The sequence below is a fragment of the Podarcis erhardii genome, assembly GCF_964252035.2.
Source record: "Podarcis erhardii genome assembly, chromosome: 7".
Taxonomy (NCBI): domain Eukaryota; kingdom Metazoa; phylum Chordata; class Lepidosauria; order Squamata; family Lacertidae; genus Podarcis; species Podarcis erhardii.
In genome coordinates, this window is record NC_138511.1 from 1,684,206 (window position 1) to 1,712,009 (window position 27,804).

Sequence of the window (27,804 nt, forward strand, 5' to 3'; positions counted from 1 at the left end):
GTTTTCTCCTTGATTGTGTGTGTATGTGGCCCCCCCACATACACATGTGGCAGGCTTATTTTTTAAAGGCAGGGTAAACAAATAGAGAATGCCATGCCTTTAAAATGCTTCTTTAAATCTTGACCTGTGCTAAACCAGTTAAATCAAAAGAGGCACTTAAAGAGGACATCGTGAATCGTGAGGCTGATATCAGATTTATAAAAGAGGATTATGGTAGTTAACACTCTTTCCCATATTAAACAGCTTCTAAGAAACTGAAACTTTTTTTTTTTTTTTTAAAGGTTTTATAACACCCGGCACTAACAAATCAAATAGCTTTGCAGATATTAATTAATAATTCACCCCATCACTTCTTCTGCTTTATGCATTGCTTCATCCAGCAAAAGCCGAGAAAGAGCAGAGCCTCCAAGGAAAAGAAGGGTGGAGAGAGAGAGAGAGAGAGAGAGAGAGAGAGAGAGAGAGAGAGAGAGAGATGGGGGTAAGAATGCCCTCTAGACATCTTTTTTATTGTGTGTTCATGATGAATTGTGCCCATCGTGGTCCTGGGGCGGTTACACCTGACCCCATTTTCAATACTGTTGGTGCCTGAGAAAGTTTTGGAGAGGACATACGACTTTGTTTCTGTTACATGCCCTGTCACTTCCTGATTATATCCTGCAACTTTTCATACCACAAATGTTCCTGGAGGTTCCGTTCTTTTTATCCCACTTTTGCTTTGCCTCACCAAAGGGCAACAGTGCAGACACATTAGGGGATGCATCCCAGAACAGCTAACAAAGGGCAGTGATGTGTCAATGGTCCAGTATAGATCCACCACTGATGCACAATGAATGTCTCCATGACATGTTATTGCCTACACCAGCAGAAAAATACCCATCTGGAGGGGCCCTCATGTAGTCCTGAAGAGAGGAAGTAGCTATATTTGTTTATAGAGTATTTATTTCTCAAGCTCCTCTTACACAAGGAGGCAACCTTGAGCTAGTCACTGTCTCTCAGCCTAATCGACCTCCAAAGGTTGCTGTGGGGGAAGATGGAGGCAGGGGACCCAATACGTGTCACCTTATGCTCCTTTCAGGAAAGATGGGATATAAATGGAATAATAACCATCATGCATAACACTTAAGGCAGCCTTCTCCAACTTAGCACCCTCCATATGTTTATTGGATGGAGCTCAAAATATCTAGAGGTCACTAGGCTAGGGAAGGCAGGTCCACGGAGGCTCTCTCTCAGAAAGTTGTTCCAAAGGAGAACCAGGAGTTTATATGGAGCATCTTGCATAGTAAATTGGAAACTGGATAGGGAAAAAAATAAAAACCTTTCATTTTGGTTGCCAACTTTGCCCCCTGCCGATGTGCTTTTAACAGTAGGCTGCCATAGATCTCCTCCTTCAACCCTCATGCAAACAGATCTTGTTGGCAGGCTACTTTGTGAACTTAGGCACTGTCCCTCCCCACCCCCTCACTCACTTCTCCAAGTGGCCCTCAATATCTGTAGAATAGTGTTTGAAAATGCAATATTTGAAAGATTGCCTCTCATTATATACTCAACTATTTGCTGCACTCTGCAGGTGAGGGCTTTCTACAGGTACCATCTTATCAGGCAGTCCACAAAATGCAGGACTTGGGCCTTGAGTGTTGTGGCATCTGCCCTTTGGAATGCCCTCCCCTTGGAGATTAGGCAGGCGCTGCCTCTGTTGCCTTTTCAGCACCTGCTGAAGACCTTCCTCTTCCCACAAACCTTTTAAGTAGAGATCTTTCCCAGTCTGCACCTGTACTGAAATGGATTTAAGTTTTTAAAAATGCTTCCATTCTTTAATCTTTTGTTGTTTGCCACCTGAGGCTCCTTTGAAAGGAATAAATAAAAATAAATAAACAAACTTGCTGCTGGCCACGAATGTGAAAGAAGAAACTAGGGCAAGCACAAAGTCTGACGCAATGCTGGAATATTAAGTTTATGGCCTAATTTACCAAGTTCCCCACAAATCTGGTCAAAGCAGCACCAATCTTTATCACTCAGCTTTACGTATTGTTTCCGCTTAATTTCTTATATTTCTATATTGCTTCACATAGCCAGAGATGTCCTGGTATGATTTATCATGCTAAATACAATCTGGATCCCCTTGAGTTCTTTAGCTGGCTTCTCTGGAAGTAGCCATGTAAGAAGGGATGAATCTATCAATCTCTCATTTTTCCCATCTTAAATTCAGTATAAAAAATCCTCTCATGAAAATTCATCAGCATTTCACTGCTAATTTCCCTTTATATACATATTTCTGTATGCAATTTCCCCCAATATGCAAGTTTTCAAAGCAATTTCCTCTAATATAAAGCATTTTTATTTATTTTCACTAATAGGCATTTTTATGCACATTTTACCATATTGCGTGCATTTCTGTATGTAGTACTTGACCGGAGAACTGTGTTGTAAAATTTTGAGATAAATTAATTTTGGAGGATGGCTGTGTTTTGGTTCAGAAGGACCTCTAAATGAGAATTGAATTGAATTCCCTCTCACCAAGGTACTCGTAATCTGGGGAATCAGGTTCGTGTCTCCGCTCCTCCACCTGCAGCTGCTGGGTGACCTTGGGCTGTTCACACTTCTCTGAAGCCTCTCAGCCTCACACACCTCACAGAGTGTTTGTTGTGGAGGAGGAAGGGAAAGGAGAATGTGAGCCACTTTGAGACTCCTGAAGGGGAGTGATAAAGCAGGATATCAAATCCAAACTCTTCTTCTTCTTCTTCCTGCCAACCTAGCAGTTCAAAAGCACGTCAAAGTGCAAGTAGATAAACAGGTACCACTCCGGTGGGAATGTAAACAGCGTTTTCTGTGCGCTCTGGTTTCTGTCACGGTGTCCCGTTGAGCCAGAAGTGGTTTAGTCCTGCTGGCCACATGACCAGGAAAGCTGTCTGTGGACAAACGCCGGCTCCCTTGGCCTGAAAGAGCACCACAACCCCAGAGTAGCCTTTGACTGGACTTAACTGTCCAGGGGTCCTTTACCTTTTTTATTATTATCTAGAAATAAACAGATCTTACAAAAATGCCATAAAGCCTCCAGGATTCCTCTCATCACAAGGGAATGAACCTTCATACTGCCTGGGCATGGAGTTATAGGTGCAATGGCATCGTTATTTAATTAAACTGATGAAATCCCAAATGTTAGATTTGGGAAGTGATGACTATTTCTGAAGAATGACAGCGTTATCAAAACTGGAGAGGATGTTTCATATAAAATTAAATACAGCTGGGCCTGTAAACATTGTTCAAGTGAAGCAACTCATTGGGAAAACAAAAGCAAAACAAAAACATTTTTTCTTGTATTGCTCAGGGACAGATTGTTACAAAACTTTGAAGCTTGTCAACAGGCAGAAAAAGCTGTCAGTTGGTAGAATTAGGGTGAGATTCCCCCACCCCCACCCGGTTGTTGTTACTTAGATCTTCTGGCTATTAGAGCAAGAGAAATTGACTTAGCAGATGTGAAAAACTTTGGGAAAAATTCAAAAGAGATATTTGTGCTGGATTGTAATTGGAAAGATGCGGCAGTTCTTTGCAGAACCACCCAGAAATCTTCACAGGTCTCATGATCAAGCAAAGCATTTGATTTTTCTGGAATGTGGACATGTGCTACATGCATAGAAAGTTATGTTCTTCAGGGGGATTTTTACTTATTCATTTCCACTTTTTGTCTTTTTTTTTTTTAAGAGACTGAATAAAAGAAATTAGGAATAAGCTGAAACACCTTACATTATTTTGGGTTCATTTTATTTAATACTGGAATATATGGTAGCCATGTGTCTTATTTTACTAAGAACTGTCTGTTCAAAGGCTGTCCAGTTCAAGTCTTTCCTGGCTTGATAAATAGTTTTTTATTACAAGTGTCCACTTGTTATGGTTTTAGTATTGTTTCAAAAGCTTCTGTGTTTTTAACTGTTTTCAATTATATATAAATCTAATTGAGATGGTGTCTTAGAAGGTGATCAATAAATTAATGACACGGATGATAATGATGAGGATAATAATAATAATAATAATAATAATAATAATAATGCTTTCCATTTTTTATTATATCACTGCAGTTATGAGGCAAAGGCTTTTCAGCTAGCCATCCACATTGTGGAAACCCTTTCTCAGGGACACTTGACACATCTGCTCTGTACTAGTTTTTAAGAGGCTATTTTGCACCAGTGAGCAAAACTTAGTTTTATTAGATTGCACTGAGATCTTTCTGACATGTGTGTTCCTCCCAGAACCTAGCCAAGGGCTGAGGCTTCCTTGGGAACCAGCGATGAAATACTAGGACCTCATCCTTGACCGTTTCTGCCGGTAACCAGGTATTTTCGGACTCTGGTTCCCCTTCCCATGCCACTAAGTACTCCACCTGTTTCCCCTTCCACCGAGAATCGAGTATTTCTGCTACATGACTGCTCCACTCCCTCTCTTCTACTTGCGGTGCCGCGGGAACCTCACCTTCACGTCCCCAAAATTCCCGCCCCTCCCGGTATGGTGATAGTAATGACCTATGGAATACTGGATGCAGTTTCATGTTGTCTGGCAGCCTGAGTTTAAAGGCCACCGTATTGACCGGCTTTATAACCTCGAAGGGTCCCAGTCGTTTTGGCCGCAATTTTTTGCGACCCCCTTTGAATGGTAACCCTTGTGTTGACAACCACACCCGGTCCCCCACCCTTATGGTCTCTCCTTCCCTTCTGTTCCTATCTGCCTGCTTCTTGTATTCTTCCTTGGCCCTATCCAAATTCATTTTGAGCTGTTGATGTATTGCTTCCATTTCTTCCACAAAATGTTCCGCTGCCGGTACGCTCCATCTTTCCCCTCCTTCCCCTGGAAAGGCCCTGGGGTGACACCCATAATTAGCCATAAATGGACTCATGCCCGTGGACACATTTTCCGCATTATTGTAGGCGAATTCGGCCAGGGCTAATTTCTCTACCCAATCATTCTCTCTGTCATTAACATAACACCTCAGATATTGTTGCAGAATACTGTTTGCCCTTTCCGCCTGCCCATTAGTTTCTGGGTGTCTGGCGGTTGAGAAATTGACCTCCACGTGCAGTAAGCTCATGAGCTTCCTCCAGAACCTGGACGTAAATTGTTTCCCTCTGTCTGAGACCACGCCATGCAACCTAAAAATGTGTTTTACAAACAACCTGGCGGTTTCTTCCGCCGTTACCGCATGTGAGCAAGCTATAAAGTGGCACATCTTGGTTAACAGGTCTACCACTACCATTACCGCAGTTTCCCCCTTGGATCTTGGTAAATCCGTCATAAAATCTATGGAAACTGCCTCCCATGGCCGTTCGGGTGTGGGTAATGGTTCCAGCAACCCCGCCGGTGCCGCCCTCTCCCCCTTTGCTCGCTGGCAGCGGTCGCACCCCCTCACATACTCTCGTACATCTTCCCTCACCTTGGGCCACCAGAATTGCCTGGTAACTAACCACATTGTTTTGTGTTGCCCAAAGTGCCCCGCGGTGGGGCTGTCGTGCAGTTGTTTGAGTACTCTACCCCTCAATTCCCCTTCTGGTATGTACAAGGCCCCCTTGTAGTACAACGCCCCGTTCCTTTCTTCAAACCCCCCGGTGTTCTCCCCGGCTCTTCTGAGCCCTCTGAGCTTATCTTGGGCGTATTCATCGTTCTCTGTCCCTTCTACCAGTTCTCGTTGCCCCACCAATGCTGCCCCACACACCCAGTGGTCCTCGGGGATGACATGTCTCTCTTCGGGCGCTCCCTCCCCCTCCATATACTCTGGTTTTCGAGAGAGAGCATCTGCCCTTACGTTCTCTGGCCCCGGTACGTAGCGAATCTCAAAATGGAATTTGGAAAATTCCTGTGCCCATCGCACTTGTCTCTGGTTCAGTACTCTGGCCGTTCGCCAATATTCCAGGTTCTTGTGGTCCGTGCACACCTGGACCTTGTGCTGCGCTCCTATTAGCAGGTACCTCCATCGTCGAAACGCTTCATAAATGGCGAGCAGTTCCCTGTCATACACTGTGTAGTTCCTTTCGGATTTATTCAACTTCCGCGAGAAGAAGGCACACAGTCTCCAGTCCGACGCATCCTTCCCCGGTTGGAGCAGAACCGCCCCTACCGCTCGATCTGATGCATCTGTTTCCACCCTCATCGGTTTCTGTAGATCCACATGCAAGAGCTGTTCTTCCGAAGCGAACGCTTTCTTTAGCCATTCAAACGCTTGCTGCGCCTCTTCCGTCCATGCAAATTTCTTCTTACTACTGAGACAATCGGTGATGGGAGCCGTTAAGTGGGCAAAGTTTTTGATGAACTTCCGATAGAAGTTTCCAAACCCCAGGAACCTCTGCACGTCCTTCCTGGTTCTGGGTGTCTTCCATTCCAGTACCGCTTGGACCTTGCTTGGATCCATGGCCAATCCCTTGTCTGACAAACGGTACCCCAGGAATTCCACCTCTCTGGTATGGAACTGGCACTTCTCCAGTTTTACCCACAGCTGGTTTGCTTGCAGCCTGCTTAGGACCTCCCGGACATCTCGGACATGCTGCTCTTCGTCCTCTGAGTAGACCAACACATCGTCTAAGAAGGCCACACAGTTCTTATAGAGCAAAGGTCCTAGCACGTGATTCATGAAGGATTGAAAGCAGGCTGAGCCCCCCGTAATCCGAAGGGCATAACGAGATACTCAAAGGCCCCCAAGGGGGTGAACATGGTAGTTTTCCATTCATCCCCTTTCCTCATCCGTATCAGGTTATACGCCCCCCCTCAGGTCCAGCTTGGTAAAAATCTTTCCCTTCCTCACCCTGGTCAAAATGTCGTCAATCCTGGGCATGGGAAAGGCCACAGGTTCTGACACCGAATTTACGGCCCGGAAGTCCACGACCAGCCTGGGTTTAGTAGTGTCTTTTTTGTCCACAAAAAACACTGGGCTGCCCCCCACCGCTCTTGACTCCCTGATGAAACCTCGTTTCAGGTTCTTGTCTATGAACTCCCTTAACTCCTGCATCTCCCTGTGTGACATGGCGTACAGCTTGCCCACTGGTAGCTGGGTGTGGCTGCTGTCACCTGCTGACAGCTTCCTGGAGCCGCAGGTGAGAGCTGGGAACAGGGTGAGGACAAACTACCCCAGAAGGAGCATGACATGTCCCCCACCAGAGGTACTACCCCTCCCCGAACACACCATACACCCCTATTGACTTGAGTAGACTTGGATCATTCAAGGCATTTAATACGAAGGTGCTGGGCAGGAGCTCAAGACTCCCTTGGCAACCACCTGTGCATCCCAAGGGAAGGTTAAAGCAATGGGCAGCATAGTCTTAAACCACTCTGACATAGAGGAAAGAAGCCCAGGAAGCCACTTCATGCTGCAGTTGCAAGAGTTTTGCACCAGAGGGCGCTGGAGAATAAGGCCCACGGGGGTCTCTCAGTCAAGGCTGTTGGAAAGGAAATTCTGCCCGAGGCGGGAGACACAGCAAATAAAAGAGAACCACCTATTTCCATCTCACATATAATCATACTGTTAGGGGTTATGTTGCTAAATTTGCTGCCTTGGGGCAGATGAGAGGATAATGCTTCAGTCTCTGTGTTTTACATATATTCTGAAGAACACTTGTGGCATGTGCTTGTTCCAGAGGGAAGGATGCCACCCATTCAAGAAGGATTTAATAACAGGAGATTCATCTAGAAACTCAACCTGCATTTTGTGGAGCTCAGGCAGGGAAAGGGGAAAGGAACACAGCACATCAAAAAAACTATATATAATGTAGCACTAGGAAACCCTTCTGTTTTCAAATCCCTTTAGTGAGACATAAATGGATAAAACATTCCATATTTGATGGGCTTCCAGCTAATAGTACTTGACTGCAGGAAGTTAAAGGGAAAGGGGAAAGCATGTTTCCCCAACTCAGGAGATGTGTTTTGTCAATCTTTTACATAATTAACAGATTTCAGCGGAGAAGGAAGGGAATTGGGTGGGCAGTTCCTGTAAAAATGAGGAATGAATGGGCCTTGGCAAAAGTGGCTGCAGACCCTCCCTCCCCCAGGGAGACCTCACCTGTGGGATTTTGTGGGAACAAGGTAGAAAATGGGCCATATTCTTCAGTCTGCAGCCGTCCTAAAGTAGGATATTCTAGACCAAGGGTGCCTAACCTGTGGTCTGTGGGATGCATAAAGCCCCATCAATGGTTCATTAGTGGCCCCGGGCAAGACCCACTAGAAGTGTCTGAAGGCAATTCACACATAGGAACCTGCCTTATACTGAGTCAGACCACTGGCCCATCTAGCTCGGTACTGTCTGCACTGACTGGCAGTGGCTCTCCAGGGTTTCAGATAAAGGTCTATTCCAGCCAGCCCAGGGATGTCAAGGATTTAAGCTGAGAGCTCCTGCATGCAAAGCAGATGCACCACGACATCAAGGAGTATAGGAAGCCGCCTTCTACTGAATCCAACCACCAAGCTAAGCCTTGTCTAAGCACTGACTGGCAACTCTCCAGGGCTTGAGGCTGGGTCTCTCCCAGCCCCACCTGGAGCTGATGATTCATTTACATTTATTATCTACTAATAATAAGGAGCCTGGGCTGATGAACAACAAGTGGTAAGGTAATAAAAGCATCTTGAAAACAATTGCTGTACACATGCAGAATGAGAAAGAGGAAGGTCTTGTATGCACTGAAAAGAACAAAGATGGCACTTTTTGGATATTCAAGGGGACGGCATCCCAAAGGGCAGGTGTCACAACACTAAATGCCTGATTTCTACATTGTGTGGAACAGACCTCCTAATAAGATGACATCTGCAGGAGGCCTGAACCTTCTGCATGCAGAGCAGATGGTTTACCACTAAGCTACAGCAGCCCTTTCCCAACCGTTAGGAACATAGATACATACCTTCCAAGTGTCCCAGAATTATGAAAGCCTTCCCAGCTTCTGATTTGATCCCAGAATGTCCCTATTTCCCCAAGCTCAGGGAGGAAGTTGAACTGGTGGTTGTCCTGAGCAACAGCAGTGGCAGCAGCAGCTGCGGCTGCGGTGGAGCCTCTCCATGGCCTCCTCCCTTGGGCACCTTGTGGCAGATGCTGAAGAGCAGGCGAGGAGGAGGAGAGGCTGCTTTTGCTTGCTGACGCCCAGTCTCGCATGAGGCACCAGCCCTGAAGTGCAGACAGAAGGCAGGGCTGCCCTGGGCGGGAAAAATGGGGCAGCAGAGTGCAGTCTTGATTTTCTTTATTTAAAAAATGCTTTGTGTGTCTGCATCTATTTCTGCCCCTTTATAAGATTAATTTAGGAGTGTTTTTTTATTTTTGTAAATCTACCAAAGAATCAAATCAAATCAAGATTAAGGTTTTTTCTCAGGATGGTGAAGGGGTGTGTGATGTATCCCTTTGGACTAGTGGTGGCAACATTTGCCTTCTTCTGATAGGAAATGCTTTGCAGGGGACAATGACAAAAAATGGGGGTCAAGGAGGGTCAGTTGTGGCCAGGGGGGAGTGAGAAATGCCCCTATTTTCATCTGATGAATGTTGGAGGATATGTAGATAGGAAGGTGCCTTGTACTGAATCAGAGCCTAGTGGCACTGCTTGGCTTTCCAGGTTTCAGGCAGACTTCTCTCCCAGCCCCCTCTGTGCTTTTCCACTGAGCCACAACTCTTCCTCAATATAAGAAGCACATAACTGGAGGCAAACATCACTCACTCCTATGAGGCAGCAGACCCCATAGATCTCAGATCAGATCCCCAGGAAAAGAGAGACAGACAGACAGACAGACAGACAGACAGATGCTGCACCCTAAGATGCCTTGAGCCTCTGGGGTAGGGCATTCAACTAGTGTGATGGAAATCACTGAAATCGCATGGAGCCCTCCCAATGGCTTGCTACATGGATGCTTGGAGGACTGGGGAGAGCACACAGGGGGTTCCCACGTTGATGCTTTTAGAAAACCAAAGGCTCTTACCTCTTAACTCGCCTAGATCCAGCGTCTTCCCTAGTTGCTCTAGTAAATCTGCCCTGGCCGCATTCTTTTTGTGCTTCTTCCCGTCATAGTGTTGCTGTGCCATCATTGGGTTATTAAACCAAGCCGTGCAGAGCTGGCAGTACCTGTCAGAGTCTCTTCTCTGATGGGGCGAAGACACCACAGGAGAACTATCCAGGTGTGACTGCTTTAGGGAACTCAGGTTGGTCTCTGCAAGAGAACAAAAGCAGGTCAGGTGAGCTGAATAAGAAATAGTTTTATTACATAATTATGCCCAACAGGCATTCTCACCTTTAGCTACAACAACAACAATTTATTTATACTCCAACAATCTGGCTGGGTTTCCCCAGCCACTCTTTCTCACTCCACTTTCTCACTCCACTTCCAGACCCACCTCCAGCTTGGGCCTCACTTCCTAAACTAGGTAAGGGAGGTTCCCTAAATGGTTTATCTTTCACATTTATCTTCATAGTGGCCAATGGCAACTATAATTGTAGGGTGCATGCAGCCATGTGGTGAGCGCTCATCATCTGTGGCATCTTGCCACTAGCAGAGGAAGAGCCTCTGTGGTCAGACAGGGCTGGCAGGGCCTGCCATTGGACAAAGTGAGGGAACTGCTTCAGGCAGCAGATACTGAAGCCATTCTTCTCTGTTGGAGGACAGAGCTGGGGAAGAATTGCAGCACAGGGGTGGAGAATTTGCTTTGCAGGCAGAAGGTCCCAGGTTCAATTGCTGGTGCCTCCAGGAACGGCTGGGAAAAACTGCTCCTTGAAGCCCTGAAGAGACACTGCCAGTCAGAGTAGATAATGCAAAGCTAGAAGGACCAGTGATCAGATTTGGCATAAGGCTACTTCTGCACTATACATTTGAAGCAGTATCATGCCACTTTAAACAATCTCGGCTCCCCGCAAGGACTGCTGGGCACTTTGCAGTTTGTTAAGGGGGCTGAGAGTTGTTAGGAAACCCCCATTCCCCTCACAGAGCTTCAATTCTCAAAGTGGCTTAATAGCCTCTTCCTCTTCTAAGGGAACTCTAGGAATTGTAGTTGTGAGATGAATAATGGGGTGGCCTCCTAGCAATTCTCAGCACCCTCAAAGACTACAGTTCCCAGGTTCTTTGAGGGGAAATTGATATGACAACTGCTTTAAATATACACTGCTTCCTATGTCCTGTGTATAAGCTACACAGTCGGTTGTTTGTTCCTCTGCCCCCAAAACAGCCTGTTACTGGTGTAAAAGGAGGACACTATCCCAACCCCGAGTTTGAATTAAGGTTCAGTGCCCACGCCAGTTGAGTGGCATATACATTGAGAAATAAATAAGTGAATGAATGAAGAAATACCTTCATGCTAGTGGTGGGTGGGGCTAAGGCCAAAAGTGGAGGGGGCAACAAATGTAAATGTTGCCTTCGTGCAGTCAGCTAGCTTTTACACCTACTCCCCTCCTTCCATTCAGAGAAGCAGAAGGCATTATCAGAGTGCAAGGACACATCACACTGAAAGAAGGTGCAAAGCAGACTTCTGGTCTGATGCGGCCCTTACTGATGCGGATTTAGCCTCTACGGGGAAATCCGAGTTTAACAGGAGATTGGAACTTCACAAAGGCACTGTGAGCTCCAGAAAACCCCCAAAAGGGAGTTTTGGGTGCTGGGGACCCAGCGGCACCCCTGGTGTATCTCCCCAAGGGCTAAAGATCCTGTAAAAAGGCTCGGAAGCCCAGGGGGATGGAGGCGCGGGTGCATAGGGGGTTTAATCGCTACTCCTGTTAAGAGAAGCCTCAAGTTCCAATGGCAAAAGGCAGCTGATTTCCCAATATAAAAGGAAAATCCAAAACAAAGTAAGAATAAATTTGGAATTATTTGGCAACAACCGGTTTTGAAGACAGAGGAAACGTAAAAAGGGGGAGTCCATCTCTCTGCTGGCATGAGAATGGAACAGTAAGTTTTCTACTACAAAACCAAGACTACGTTGCTGCAAAAGGACAATAACTGATTTATTTGCTAAACGTCTCTGACCCATTGGGGAGGGGAGGAAATAGCTGGGAAAGAGCTTTATGGACACAATATTTGCAACAGAGTAACAATCTTAAAATTGAATCGAGAAGCGGTTTGAGTGTGCTGCGAAAGGGGAAAGCCCGCTGACTCATCCGAAAATAACTAAGTAACTTTGATACCTCATAACTTTGAAACCTCGAAAGATCTCTCCAACTGGCATAAGCTCAAGGAGACCCAGAAGACTCGGCAGGCTCCGGAGAATTTTGCTGCATCATACCTTTGGTGACTCATGGACTTTATTTTTTATTTTTCCTTTTTTATTTCTCGGGGGGGGGGGCTTGAGATTTCTCTAGCGGTGTGGATATTAGGTCGGGGAAGAGACTGAAGACGGCTGGTGGGACTTTCGTAATTTGGATAGGCTGAATTGGCAGCTGAAGAGAGAGTGTCACTCTATTGAAAAGGAGCTGATGCCATTATCCTTTGTTCACCTCCTGCTTGGTCTCTCTGTGGGCGCCTCATGCTCAAAACCAAGTGGTCAAAAAGATAATTACAATGGGTTTTTTGTGACTGTACTGTATTGACTTGTGAAACACCTAGTGGCAACTTATAATACTACAGGGAATATTGAGAGTGGAACTGCGGGGGGGGGGGATGGGAGAAAATCAGATAATCAAAATGAGCACGCAAGGGAAAAAGGGACTGGTAGCCACACCAACAGATAGGAGAAATTTGAAACAGGAGGAACTTAAATTAGATATTGCAGAGACCTTAGCAGAAATTAGAAAAGATATAAAAGATATAAAAGATGCTGAAAAAAATTAGATAACAAATTTGATAAAATGGAGGGGGGAAATGATAAATCGGTGGCAGAACTAAGAGGCCAATTAGGAGAGGTCAGGGCAAAAACACAAACCCTAGAAGAGACTGTAAAAAAGACACAGAAAGAAGTTAGAGAAAATAAAAAAGGGGGGGAATAAAACCAGAGATTGCTGATCTAGCTAAAATGCATGAAGAAACTATGGATGCTCTTGCCTTTATGGAAATGAAGGAATTAAATCTCCACTTCAGAGGAGTAATAGAGCAGGAAGGAGAGAATATAAAGGAAAGACTGATAAAGGAAATTGCAAATTGGCTAGAACTAGAGGAAGACCAAGTTGGAAAAACAATAGATAAGGCTTTTAGGATTAAATAGAAGACAGAAAGAGGTAAAAAACTGCCTGGTGACTGCCTTGTATATTTGAACTCGAGAGAAATGAAAGATTTGATTTTAAGAACAAATCGAGAAAAAAGGTTACACATAGATGAAAAATTCATTATAATTTACAAGGAAACACCGAAAAGATTTCTGAAATGCCATGAAGTGTTACAATATGAGAACATCGCAGCTGCAGACAGCCAGCTTGTTGGCATCATGTGATATGGCTAGCTGTGGGAAAGTAAATTCCCAGAAGTTCACAGGCTTTGGGAGTCTGTGTCCAGTGTGTAATTTGAGACCTTCCTGTTGTGTTTGTAAAGGAAGTCTTTGTCACTTGCTGGATGGAAACTGAAGTGATCGGACACGTTTTCTGTAGAGCTGTAATGTCAGAAATAAACAATATGTAAATAGATTTCTGACTACTCTTCTTTCCCCTGCAAAGGGGGAGAAGTGGGTGTGCATTTTCTATGCTGGGAAATGTCGCCTATATCAAGATCTCTGGAACGCAGCCAGAGGCAGATCACCGGTAAACCAGCTCCGGCAGTAGGGAGAGGGGACACCTTCTCCAGATGGGGCTAGTTTTCGAACATGAAGATTATAGAGACATTACCTTAATTTTAAGAAGAAATGAAATATGGTACAAGTGGGAATTCCCGGAGAGAATATCATTTTTTTTACAAAGACAAGAAATTCAAAATCAAATCCCCCCCCAAGAGATGGGAAAATTTATGAGAACGTACAGAAAAGAGCTGGGGGGAAAAGAAGAGGACATACCACTGGAAGAAGAAGAAGAGGAGAAAGAAATTTAAAAATATAACAACTTTGTATTTAATTTCTGACAACAATGGGGTTGGAAATAATATCATGGAATGTAAATGGTTTAAACAATAAAATTAAACACAATAAAACTGAACACATACTATCAAAACAGAACCGACGTAATTTGCATACAAGAAACACATGTCGCGAAAAAACATAACAAAATTCTTAAAAATAAAAGACTGGGTAAAGAATATATATTAGCAGATGAAAGTAAGAAAAGGGGGGTAGAGTTGTATATAAAGGAAAAATATGAGTCACGCCAAAGATTTAAAGATGATAAAGGAATAATTTTTGCAGTTGAAATGGCAATACAGAGCGAAAAACTAATTATAGTGGGAATCTATGCACCAAATGATAACAAAGTGAATTTCTATAAAGAGTTAGAGGACCAACTTTATGGACCAAAAAATAATATTAATTATTTAATGGGGTGGTTTCCCTAGAAACATTTTTCAGTTTGGTACAAAATAATGATTTGATAGACATTTGGAGATTAAAGCATCCATTAGAAAAACAATTCAGTCACTTTTCTGAACCAAACCAGAGTGCTGGAAGAATCGATTATATTTGGACTTATAGGGAATTGGCAACAAGAACAACAAAAACAGAAATCCTCCACAAAACTATTTCGGACCATAATGCAATAAAAATGGAAATAAAAGGGAAAGAAGAGACTACATTTAGGTGGAGGATGAATGACGGATTACTGGATAATCAAGTAATATTGCAAAAGGCACAAAAAACATTGAAAGATTATTTTGAGTTTAATATGAACAAAGGAGTTGTCAGGGAACTGCCATCAGTGCCAGAGGGAGAAAGCAAGCTCCAGAGGGATTCCAGAGAGCGTCCCGGGATGGGGAGAGGCAGCCCATCTTCTGGGGAAGAGAATCAGCGTAGCACCAGTGGAGAAGGGGGGCAGATGGGGGAATCGGCGAGGCAGTCCCATGACTCCTTGCCGGGGACCAGCGGGGAGAGTAAGGGTCCTCCGCTGCCTACGCCCTCCTTGCGCAGAAGGCTTCCGCGCAGGGAGAGTAGGAGGAGACTAGGCATCAAAGAGCTTCTTTGCTGGAAGAAGTTTAAGAAACGCCCACTGATGGATTCTGCCAGCGATTGAGACAGCCACGGGCGAGTGGCTGTCCGGATGGAAAAGGTTCACTCAGGCAACCCAGCCAGGTGTTGGCACCGGCTTACGCATGAGCAACCCCTAGAACCATTACAGGAGTGGACATTAATACTGTATGGGATGCATCAAAGGCGGTAATAAGAGGATTTTGGATACAGCAGAACGCAATTCAAAAAAGATCAAGAGAGAGTAAAAAGGAAAAGATATTAAAACAAATAATAAGTAATGAAAAAAATTAGCAAACAACTCCAAAGACAATCAAGCTAAAACTGATATAAAAAAGTTACAAACACAATTTTTGATATTAATAAATCAAGAATGGAAAATTTAATTTTTAAAGCAAAGAAATTTTGAATCTGTGAATAAGATAGGAAAATTACTTGCCTGGCAACTTAGGAAGAGACAAAAACAGAATACAATAACGAAATTGACGGTTGAAGGGAAAACAGTTGAAAATCCAGATGAAATTAAGAAGAATTTTCAAGGATACTATAAACACTTAATTAGTAAAGGAAAGGAAGATGAAGGTAAAATAGAAGAATATTTGGAACAGAACAAATTGAAGAGAATATCAAGCTAGGAGAGAATTCAACTCAATAATAATATAACAATAGAAGAAGTTAAAATGGCAATAAAACAAGCAGTAATTGGTAAGGCATCAGGCCCAGACAGATTGACACCCAAATTCTATAAGAAATGCTCGGAATTCTGGAGACCTGGAGAGAAGCCCATATCACCCTGCTTCCTAAACCTGACACAGACCCGACTCAAGTCAAAAATTATAGACCAATCTTTCTCCTAAATAATGACTATAAATTATTTGCTAGTATTCTAGCCAATCGGTATAAACAAATATTAGGAGAGAGAATTGGGAAAAACCAAGCCGGCTTTGTGCCTGGTTGACAACTGAAAGATAATGTTAGAAACATTATTGATATAATTGAATTTTTGGATGGCAGAAGGGATATGTTCTTGGATGCCGAGAAGGCATTCGATAATGTGTCTTGGCACTTCATGAAAAAAAATCTAGAAATTATGAACATGGGAACGACATTTATAAATGGAATTAAATCTATTCAGAACAATATGCAAGATTAATAATCAATAACACACTTACGGAAAGAATTGAAATATCAAAAGGGGTGCCCGTTATTCCGTTATTATTTATAACAACATTAGAAATCCTGCTGAAAAAAATAGACAAAACAAAAGAAATAAAGAGCATTGGAATTGGCTATAGAGAGTACAAGTATAAAGCATTTGCAGATGATGTTGTGTTGACGATGGAACAACCAACAACTAGTGCAGTTGAAGCAGTCCGGGAACAGAGGAGAAGGTGCGCAGCGATTCTCCTCTGTTCCCGGGGCTTGCGGTGGGAGGAAGGTTTTCCTCCCCACCGCCAACATTCAGAAGGCTGTTCTGAAGGCTGGCGGTGGGAAGAAAAGCCCTTCTCCCGCCTCCAGCCTTCAGAAGAGTTCCCCGCAGGGCTCCCCAAGCTGTGAATGTCTGCCCCGCGCGAGGGGCGCTCTGCTTAAGAGCGCCCCTCATGCGGGGCAGCAGGCTGCTACCCGCAGCTTGGAGAGCCCTGCGGGGAAGTCCTGCAGGGCTCCCCAAGCTGCAGATGTCTACCCCGCGCGAGGGGCGCTCTGCTTCAGAGCGTTCCTCGCACCGGGCAGCAGGCTGCTATCCGCAGCCTAGGCAGCCCTGCAGGAACTCTTCTGAAGGCTGGCGGGGGGAGAAGGGCTTTTCTTCCCACCGCCAGCCTTCAGAAGGCTGTTCTGAAGGCTGGCGGTGGGGAGAAAAGTCCTTCTCCCCCCGCCAGCCTTCAGAAGAGGTCCAGACCATCCCCATCGTATGCGGAACAAAGCAATTTGATATTTGGCGAAAACGAATCTCTAAATTTATCTGGCTGGGGAAGAAGCCTAGGATTAAATACAAAATTTTGACAGATGTAAAAGAGAGGTGGCTTTTCACAACAAGATTTAAAAATTTATTACAAGGCATCTTGCTTTAGTTGGTTGCATGACACTGGACAATGAGGAGGTATTAGATCTAGAAGGATTCGATAACAGGTTCGGATGGCACGTTTACATGTGGTATGAAAAGGTAAAAGTACATAAAGGGTTTCTGACCATATCATCAGAAAATCCTTGTATGAGGTATGGAATAGGCATAAAAATCTGTTAGAACGCAAAACCCCTTGGTGGATTTCACCACTGGAGGCATTTGCAGTAAAAAAGAAGAATATGGGGAAGGAATGGGCGACATATAGAGATTTATTGGTGGAAGTTGATGGTAAATTAAAATTAAAATCATTTGAAGAGTTGAGGGAAGCTAACTGATTGGTTACAGTACCACCAATTGCAAGATGTCTTTAGGAAAGATTATAAAAGTAATGGATTTGGATTTAGTGTTAACTAAATCAAAAATTGAGACAGAACTGTTGTGTAGTAAAAAGAAAATGGTGTCAAAAATGTACAATGTACTATTAGAGTGGAATACAAAGGATGAGGAGGTAAAGAGTGTGATAAGATGGGCACAGGATTTGGGACATAATATTGATTTTGAGAGATGGGAAGTAATGTGGAATAAAACAATCAAATTTACTGCATGTGTGGCTCTCCAAGAGAACTTAACGAAGATGATGTATCGTTGGTACATCACCCCGAGTAAGCTTGCTAAAATGTATAGGTGTCAGGATAAATCTTGCTGGAAATGTAGGGTGAAGGAAGGGAAATTCCTACATATGTGGTGGACCTGCACCAAAGTTAAGGTTTTCTGGGACACTGTTTACAATGAATTAAGAAGGATACTAAAATACAACTTTAGTAAAAAAAAACAACCAGAGGCATTCTTACTGGGGCTAATTAGTGAAGAAATTAATAAAAAAGATGTAAATTTATTCATGTACACCACAACGGCAGCAAGAATCCTCCTGGCCCAAAGATGGAAACAACAAGAACTCCCCACACTTGAGGACTGGCAGATAAAGATGGCAGAATTTGTGGAGTTGGCGAAGTTGACGGGGAAAATCAGGAATCGATCCGATGAAAGATTTCAAAAGGACTGGAGCAAATTTATTTATTATTTGAAAGAAAATTGTACTTATCTGAAAACGTTTGTAGCTTTAACATGAAATGTTTAGTAATGTGAAATTAAGATGCTAATTTACAAATGAGAGAGTGATTTTTAAATGTTGATATAAAGTAAAGAAGTGATTATGGAAATGTGATAGATATGTTAATGTCATAGGGAAGTCAGAAAAGAGGGAGGGAAGGAGGTCAATGCTCTTTTTGAGCAAATAATATATGTTGTGAATATGTGTATTGAATTAAAATGAAATACAGTGGTACCTTGGGTTACATATGCTTCAGGTTACATATGCTTCAAGTTACAGACTCCGCTAACCCAGAAATAGTACCTCGGGTTAAGAACTTTGCTTCAGGATGAGAACAGAAATCATGCCCCACTGGCGCGGCAGCAGCAGCAGCAGCAGAAGGAGGCCCCATTAGCTAAGGTGGTGATTAAGAACAGTTTCAGGTTAAGAACAGACCTCCGGAACGAATTAAGTACTTAACCTGAGGTACCACTGTATGGAAAACTCAATAAAAATTATGTTAAAAAAAAAAAGAACGAAGGTGAAATGGAGGGGTGTGACTTGGGAAGAGGTGGTGGGACTAGGAAGCAGTGGGACTGGGGAGAGACTTGAGGGCCTGACGTACCCTCTTCCACAATCCCACAGTGGCATAGCATAGCATAGCATAGCATAGCATAGCATAGCATAGCATAGCATAGGTAGCTCACTGAGACTAAACAGTTCCTGGTCCTCAAACCCATGGAGTCCACAATAAAATCTGACTATGAATGGCTACATGCTCTGGCCAGATTCCATCAAACTTGATTTAAGGCAAAATGTCTAACAGCCATGTAGTTTCTCAACAAACACCTTACTTGGAAGAAGGCTCAAAGAGTTGCATTTTCAGGTTGAATCTGATACATGAAAGAAGGCATTCTGTCTGAACTTCAATGAGATCAGATCTAGAGAAAACATAAACTTGATGGAACCTTGATCATTTGAGTCTGGAAGTGCAGAGGAACTCCCACTGCCAGAAACATATCCAACATGCATAACCATGACTTTTTCACAAGGAAACGGCATACATCCTTCCTCTAGGTCAGGGGTTGGGCAAATGCAACCCTCTGCATGTCACTGGGCTATTAATTTGTTTTATTAAACAAAATTCATGCACCACTTAATTGTAATGAAAAGTCTAAGCGGTTTACAACAAAATAAAATCAAACAATAACATTAGCATTAGCAGACTGTTAAATACAGTGGTGCCTTGATTTTTAAATGTTGATATAAAGTAAAGAAGTGATTATGGAAATGTGATAGATATGTTAATGTCATAGGGAAGTCAGAAAAGGGAGGGAAGGAGGTCAATGCTCTTTTTGAGCAAATAATATATGTTGTGAATATGTGTATTGAATTAAAATGAAATACAGTGGTACCTTGGGTTACATATGCTTCAGGTTACATACGCTTCAGGTTACAGACTCCCCTAACCCAGAAATAGTACCTCGGGTTAAGAACTTTGCTTCAGGATGAGAACAGAAATCATGCTCCACTGGCGCGGCAGCAGCAGCAGCAGCAGCGGGAGGCCCCATTAGTTTAAGTGGTGCTTCAGGTTAAGAACAGTTTCAGGTTAAGAACGGACCTCCGGAACGAATTAAGTACGTAACCAGAGGTACCACTGTATAGGCCATTAGTTGTCGAACCAGTGCCCCATGGCACCCTGGGGAGATTGAGGACACCAATTTCAGAAAAGGCAAGCTGGGCTGTCATGTGCAGTGTGTCAGCTGGGACCTGCACAACAGTGGTCTTGCTTGGGTTCCTGTCAGCATGCGCGCTCCCACTTTACATGTGCGCCAAAAATGTTGCCCAAAAGGGGCAGGGTGGTACAGGAATCCCCACATATGCACAATCTGTAATGGAGCCCCAGTGTAAGCAGTTCCCACAGGGGAGCTGCAGAAAGAATGTGGTTGGTCAAGGGAGCCATGGACTCAAAAGGCATTCAAACATTCAGCAATAGGCTAAAAAGGTCTGTGTTTTAAACTCAACTTCTATTATATCTTATATCATTTCAGACCATTAGAGTCAAACAATGGTTGGAAGGCACCAGGTTCCCCACCCCTGCTATAAAATCATTTGTAGCCATATTAATTTCTTCTTTCCAAAAGAAAAAAAAATATTAGGTTCTGAGTGTTTTGGATGGCAAGCTTCCCCTCTCCTCCAGTTATTATTATTGTTCTAAAGCTGCAACCCATGAGGCAGTGAGGGTGAAAGGAAGGAACTGCCCTACTGGTGAGACCATTGCTCATTAGCAAATTGAGATCCTTGGAACATTTGGCAATGAAAGGATAGGCACATTTTCTTTTCAACTTCCCTACAAAGCAACGACCTTGTCTATTTGTTGCATAACTGTTGTTGCTATGGTAGATCTACAAAGGAGGAGGAGAGGAAGGAGAAGGGAAATGCTAATTAATAAAATCATCCTACTATTTGTCTTGGATCTGAACTCTAGGTCACACATCAAGCCAAGAGCAATGCTTAAATAGCACTGTGGTAGAAACATGCTTCTGGGAGGAGCAGGGCTTAAATAATATGGTGAACCTCCTCCCCTCTGTCACACAGATAGCCTCCAGCATGTGGTGGCCTGGAGGACGGGATCTGCATGATTTCTCCAACTCCAAGAGAGGAAGAGACTAATGTGAGCCAGGCTGTTGCACAATTGTGTGCACATGAATTTATTTGTTCCAATATGCTGCCTTTCGGAACATAAATCCTCACCATTAAATTCACCTGAAGCACCTCCTTGTCCATTAGGCACCACTCAGATTATTGCAATTCACCTGGAGAAGCCCTCCTAATGGACCGACACTTGTTGCTGTTATTAATTAATTAATTGAATTTGCCCTTCACCCGAGGATGGTTCACAATATAAAAACATAAAAATGTGTGACAGTAACAAGCAAAAAGAATACCCCTCTCCCACAGTATTATTATTATTCTCATTTTAGCAATTTTAGCCTGGTTGGCTCGCTCAACTGTGGCCATGCCTCTGCCCTGCCTGGACTTGGGGTGGTGAGGTGTGGAAACCTCTGGCCTTTGCATGGCCAATTGTACAAAGTCACATCCTACTGAAATCAGACAATTTGGATATTTCGCCACCTGCAGAAAACATCGTTGTTTCATCAAACATTTTTAGAGAGTGAATTTGAATAACCTTCTGCATTTTATTATTCTATGGTATTTTAATGATTTTGTTATACCATCATAAATTATATTTGTCCTATGAGTTGGTGCATTATAACAAAGGAACATAGGAAACTGCCTTATGCAGAGTCAGACCATTGGTCCATCCTGCTCAGAACTCTTTACACAAACTGGCAGCAACTCCATTGTGTTTCAAAACAGAATCCCTCTGAGCCCCACCTGGAAATGATGGGGATTGAACCTGGGACCTTCCCATGTGAAAAAGCCACTGAGCCGCGACTCTTCTTGAAATCTGCTGCCTCTGAACAGGGAGTTTCTATAAAGCCCTTGTTACTAATGCCATCTGTCCCCCACTCTGGAGTTGTCTAAGGCTATGTACACACCATACATTTACAGTAATGCACACTTAAAGCACATGACTTTCCCCCAAGACTCATGGGAACTGTAGTTTATCCCCATAGACCTACAATTCTCAACACCCTTAAAAACTATAGCTCCCAAGATTCTTTGGGGGAGGTAATGGGATTTAAATGTGCACAGCCTAATCTTAATTCAAAACTGTTTCAACAAGTGGCCATTGCCGCATCCCTAGATTAATGATGCATTCTGTGAAGAAGGAACCCTCTTTTGTCTGACTCTTGCAGGATTCCTCCACACTGGCATAGCGTGACTGGGGCTGTGGGGTGGTCGGCCCTGGGCACATTATTCTGAGGGTGCAAAAGGGCGTAACCAGGTGCCTCCATGAACAGGCAACCTATGGAGAGGGAAGCTGCACCAGGGGAAGCCTGGCACCAGGGGAAGCCTGGCTGGCTGGTGTGGAGCCTTCTCTCTAGGAGAAGGAGGCACCATCCCAGCCCCAAAGGCCTGGCCCTGGCTCAGCTTGCTTCCCCGCAGGGCGCCTGTTGCATCCTCTCAGAATCTGGTGGCATCAGCATTAGAATACCCTGGGTGCCATAAAGCCGCAGTACGCCACTATTCCTCCATCCCAGAGAGCCAATTTGTGCTACAGCCGCTCTCTCCTCACCCCTTTCTATCTGGTCCAAGTTTTCCCTTTTACATGCACAGGAGTTGCTACCATAGCATTTAAAGAGAGAAAAAAATGCTTTGCACTCTGCACAGCTTAAAGAAAAGGAATGACCCTCTTCTCTCCTCTCCCCTTGCTAGCATATCTTATTATTAGTTGTGGCTGTGGGTGGGTTGGTGGGTAGGTGGGTGTGGCATCTTGTAAATAAATAAAACATTGCCACATCTCTATAAATCTGCAGAAGTTTATCACCAGATAGCATAAGAGAGAAGTTGTTTCACTATGTCTTGGGCCATAAAGCTAAAAGTTTTGCTCTTCTGGGCAGACAACTCTTTGTTTATCATCTTGCTTCTGCCCTGCAGGGAACTAGGCTAGCAGCCATTGCCAAAGCTGGTAGTAGTAACCTCAGAATTTATATTTGATGAAAGCGGAAGAATTATGTACTTCCCAGTGGCTGGGCTGTGCCTAAGCCAGGCATAGGTAGATTTAGGTGGGTTCTGTTAGTATTTGTATTGTATTTGCATTGTTGCAAATTGTTTGCATTGTTGCATTGCTGCATTGTTGCATTGTTGTTGTTGTTGTTTTATTTGTACCACACCCATCTGACTGGGTTGCCCCAGCCACTCTGGGGGGCTTACAGAATATGCAAAAACATAACAAAACGTTAAATGTTAAAAATTCGCTATATAGGGTTGAATTCAGATGTCTTCTAAAGGTTGTGTGGTTGTTTATCTCCTTGACCTCTGAAGGGAGGGTGTTCAACAGGGAGGGTGCCAAGAAGGCCCTCTGCCTGATTCCCTGTAGCTTCAATTCTCACTTCAGCTTCCCTGGGTGGCTGTGAGTTCTAATACTGTGAGAGAGGGGGGGAAAGGTTTGCAAACAATCACTGACATTTGACTTTTCTAAATGTGAGAGTTAAGAGGGTGCGCATTACTGAAGGCTCAGTGGGAGCAAGCAAATATGGCAAAATGCAAGAAACCAACCCATCTCCCTCCCGCTTTTAAAAAAGGAGGAAGAAAGACTAGATTCTCCACCAGCAGCAAAGAGCAAAATGATATTCTGTATGAGTGCTGGAAGGAGAAATAAACGTCTTTGTTGAGATGTCAATTAAAGGCAGTTTCAGAATTGGTTATACATGGCCAGAGGGTACAGCAACAGCTTCCATCTTATAAGCAAGTGTTCAGAAAATAGGGAAACGAAGACACTTTTTGAGTGGCATCTACAGGAATAAAGGGGGTCCTCGTGAGCCTGTGTGGATGGGTGTTTCTAAGATTGCCACAGCAAAGCGAGCAATGAATAGCTGCTTTCCTTCAACTTTCTTTCTGTGCTTCTTGTCTGCTGTCCCGAATCCACAAGGCCAGTCAAAGTGCCACCCTCACCTCTGCTTAACAGGAAACTGATGCATGGATCCAAAAAGTATTCCACTCCTTAAAAAGAAAAGGGGGAAAAGGAAAGCCTTTATCGTCAATGTATTTGGACCTACCTGTGGCCTTTAACGTTGGCTGCTCTCCTAGCAACAGTTTTAATCTTTTGGCATGAATTTTCCCTTGATAGTGTGACTCAGCCACGACGGCTGAAGTAAAGGACATGTTACAGAGCGTACAGCATTTGTTCTTATCCACCGATTCATTGTCGCTGCCCTGGAGGATGAGAAGGAAGAAGCAAGGATGTTATGCATGTCAAAGGCAGCAGTCGCAAGAGGGCCAGACTCAGATGCAAATTCTGGTACCACCAGATCTTGGGGCTGGATTTTGAGGACTCTGGGTCTGACGGATCCATTTCAGACTGAAATCATGAGGCATCTGAAAGGGGGAAGGAATAGGAGAAGTGGGCTGGGATGAAAGGCAAGTGGCTAATGTGGGACTCTCCAGATGTTGTTGGACTCCAGCTCCCATCAACATCTGGAAAGCACCAGGTTGGCTACCCCTGATATCAGGGGTATAGTGGGGGGGCAGGGGGGCTGTAGCCCAGGCCGTGTTTAGGGAAGTTTTTAATGTCTGGTTTTTATTGTATTTTAAATATTTTGTTGGCTGGAGAAACCCAGCCAGATGGGAGGGGTATAAATAATAAATTATTATTATTATTATTATTATTAGGCACAAGCCAGGTGCCCCCCACAGGGATCCCTGTTCCACCCTGCCTGCTGCCGGTGTCTGTGGGCCTTGGAGCCTGGCTGAATAGCTGCCCAGCCAGCGTCAGGGGGGAGGATTGCCTGCCACAGGCTACGTCAGCCAACCAGGCTTCTACCTGCACGGATGGGCAGTGACACAGCACAGCCCCACTTGGTTCTGGTGGGCAGGGCTGAACTGGCACATGCACCCCATGGTGTTGGTGGCAAGGGCTGGCCTGGCGTGGTGGGTTCTGTTGACCCTCCATGCCCTGCTTGGGGCATGTGCCCCAGGCAACAAAAAAGGATGCAACACTGCTGCCTGATATAAAGAACAATTACTTGTTGCATTCCTGCCAACATGGAAACTGTTGGACCTAGAAGCACGGCCTTGTCAGTGAAATTACCTAGCTAGGAAGGTAAGAAGACTAGCCCTGGCCTGGCTCCAAATAAGAATGTTTGTGTTTATTAAGGGAAGTGCATTCTTGATGAGAAATAGTTCTATAGTTTTAGCTAAGTAGCTGGAGAAACAAAGAAGCCATGCTTGCCCCTTTGTTCTCAGAAAATACATCCAAGAGTAGGAGGCAATTGTAAAAAGGATATAAGCTAACACATTATCAGTCTAAATTTCAAAGGGCAGAGAGAGGTTAGCATACAAGTTAAAGGTACAGGGTTAGCCTGTGAATCTGGAGGCCCCTTACTCTGCTTAAGCACCACGCAGACCCTTTTCTGCGCGCTGGATCACACCCAAACTTCCAACAGAAACAGCAGAGGAACTCTCTGCAAGCCACTTCAGCAGGTGAGGGTTCTCATAACAGCCCTTCATCTGCCTGCATCTAAATCAGGGCTGGCAACTCACTGTCTGAGGGGACAAATGCAGCCCTACAGGCCTCACTATGGTCTTCAGAAGGTTGCCCAAGAGAGAATGTGGCCCTTGGGTAAAAAAAAATTCCCCACCACAATTTAAACAACCACAACAACAATTTTATTATTTATACCCTTCCCATCTGGCTGGGTTTCCCCAGCCACTCTGGGCATCTTACAATAGATGCATCCTTGTCCTGCCCAAACGTTTGATTTCAAGAGGCTCAGGAGAGGAGACGATGCTTGCAAGACTCTAGTGCACATGTGTATACTTCATCAGCATTTTCAAAAAGCATCCTCAGAAGTCAAACAGGGACAGGTAGCAGAAAACCGGGTTAAGCTGGAATAGATGGACAGCTTTGACAGTGGACTCATTTCCTGTGAGCTGCCTCTCACCCCCCCCCCAAAAAAAAGCATCCCCCAGTGTGAGTAACACTGATGCTGCAAGCTTGTATCAAACACATTATGCTAAGCTTGAGCCCAAATTTCTCAAGGACATTTTTCAAGGGGTGTGTGGCCTGAGATGCTTTTATTTTTCTCACTGTGTCCCCCTCCCCAGAAAGAGAAGACCATGCTGCAAAATTACAGCTGAATATAGTCTACCATCTAATCATAGTGGATGCTGTTCCCTGACCCAAAGAAGCAACAGCACCCCATAATGACACACAACATCCAGAGCATTGTGAAGGATGTAAAATGGTGGCCTGACAGCTTCTGCCCTTTGCCCTGACATCCCACCAAAAAACCTAAAACAAACCTTGGGAGTGGGGAAAAAGAAATTTCTGTTCCCCCTGGAGGAATTTTAGAAATTAGTCCTCCCAGTTCCTTTGTCCACACATAGTGGTGATGAATTTCGAGAGGCCATTTATACGCAACAGCTACATGGGAGAAGCAGAAGCCAGGACAACAGCAGAGTAGGTAAACCTTTGCCATCTCTCCCTGCTCTGCATTTTGGTTGCTCTCACAGCAAGGACAGCCGAGCTGCCAGACTGGAGTTGCCATATTTCAAACAGTGAAAATCCGGGCAGAAAAGTTGTTGAGTTTTTAAGGGAAATCAACCAAAATGACACTGCTAGCATGGATTGCCATTTAAACAAAATTGCCATGTTGATGTGTCTTATTATTCTGGGCTAGGGAGGGTTGCAGGTCATTTCATTGCTAGGGTGGTACCAAAATTTACTATTTCTCTTGGGTGGAGTATCATCATGTTTTAATATTTTATATTTATATGTTTTAATATTTTATATATTTTTTATAGGACTCAATTTCTTGACTTTAAGAAAGCCGACTTCATAAAACTTAGGGAAGTGCTGTGTGAGATCCCATGGACAGTAATACTAAAAGGAAAGGGAGTTCATGATGGCTGGGAGTTTGTTAAGAGGGAGATAGTAAAAGCACAACTTCAGGCAATACCAATGAGACGGAAACGTGGAAGGTGCCTAAAGAAGCCAGGGTGGCTATCTAAAGAACTTTTAACTGAGTTAAGATTAAAAAAGGATGTGTACAAAAAATGGAAAAGGGGGGAAACCACCAAAGAGGAATTCAAACAAATAGCCAGCACGTGTAGACACAAAGTCAGAAAAGCTAAAGCACAGAATGAACTCAGGCTTGCTAGAGAGGTTAAAAGCAACAAAAATGGCTTTTATGGGTATGTTCGTAGCAAAAGGAAGAACAAAGAAACAGTGGGGTCGCTCAGAGGAGAAGATGGTGAAATGCAAACAGGGGATACAGAAAGGGCTGAACTCCTCAATGCCTTCTTTGCCTCAGTCTTCTCCGATAAAGAAAACAATACCCGACCTGAAGAATTTGGAGCAAATGATTCAGCAGAGGAAACACAGCCCAGAATAACTAAGGAAATAGTACAAGAATACTTGGCTAGTTTAGATGTATTCAAGTCTCCAGGGCCAGATGAACTGCATCCAAGAGTATTAAAAGAACTGGCAGATGTGATCTCAGAACCACTGGCACTCATCTTTGAGAATTCCTGGAGAACAGGCGAAGTCCCGGCAGACTGGAGGAGGGCAAATGTTGTCCCTATTTTCAAAAAGGGGAAAAGAGAGGACCCAAATAATTACCGCCCAGTCAGTCTGACATCAATACCAAGGAAGATTCTGGAGCAGATCATTAAGCAAACAGTCTGTGAGCACCTAGAAAGGAATGCTGTGATCACCAATAGTCAGCATGGATTTCTGAAAAATAAGTCATGTCAGACTAACCTGATCTCGTTTTTTGACAGAATTACAAGCCTGGAAGATGAAGGGAACGCAGTGGATGTAGCCTACCTTGATTTCAGCAAGGCATTTGACAAGGTGCCCCATGATATTCTTGTAAAGAAGCTGGTAAAATGCGGTCTTGACTATGCTACCACTCAGTGGATTTGTAACTGGCTGACTGACCGAACCCAAAGGGTGCTCATCAATGGTTCCTCTTCATCCTGGAGAAGAGTGACTAGTGGGGT

The 27,804-nt window shown here is 44.1% G+C and overlaps 1 protein-coding gene across 3 annotated transcripts in view; it reads right to left on the reverse strand.

The window, feature by feature from the left end:
- ZMAT4 (zinc finger matrin-type 4) overlaps nucleotides 1–27,804 on the reverse strand; it is a 303,234-nt gene that overhangs the window by 88,301 nt on the left and 187,129 nt on the right. For all 3 annotated transcript variants that reach the window (XM_081870079.1, XM_081870080.1, XM_081870078.1), the window contains exons 4-5: nucleotides 23,859–24,015; nucleotides 9,925–10,152 (exon numbers count right to left, since the gene is read on the reverse strand). In XM_081870079.1, the coding sequence (XP_081726205.1) occupies nucleotides 9,925–10,152; nucleotides 23,859–24,015 (385 nt within the window). The remainder of the gene's footprint in view (nucleotides 1–9,924; nucleotides 10,153–23,858; nucleotides 24,016–27,804) is intronic.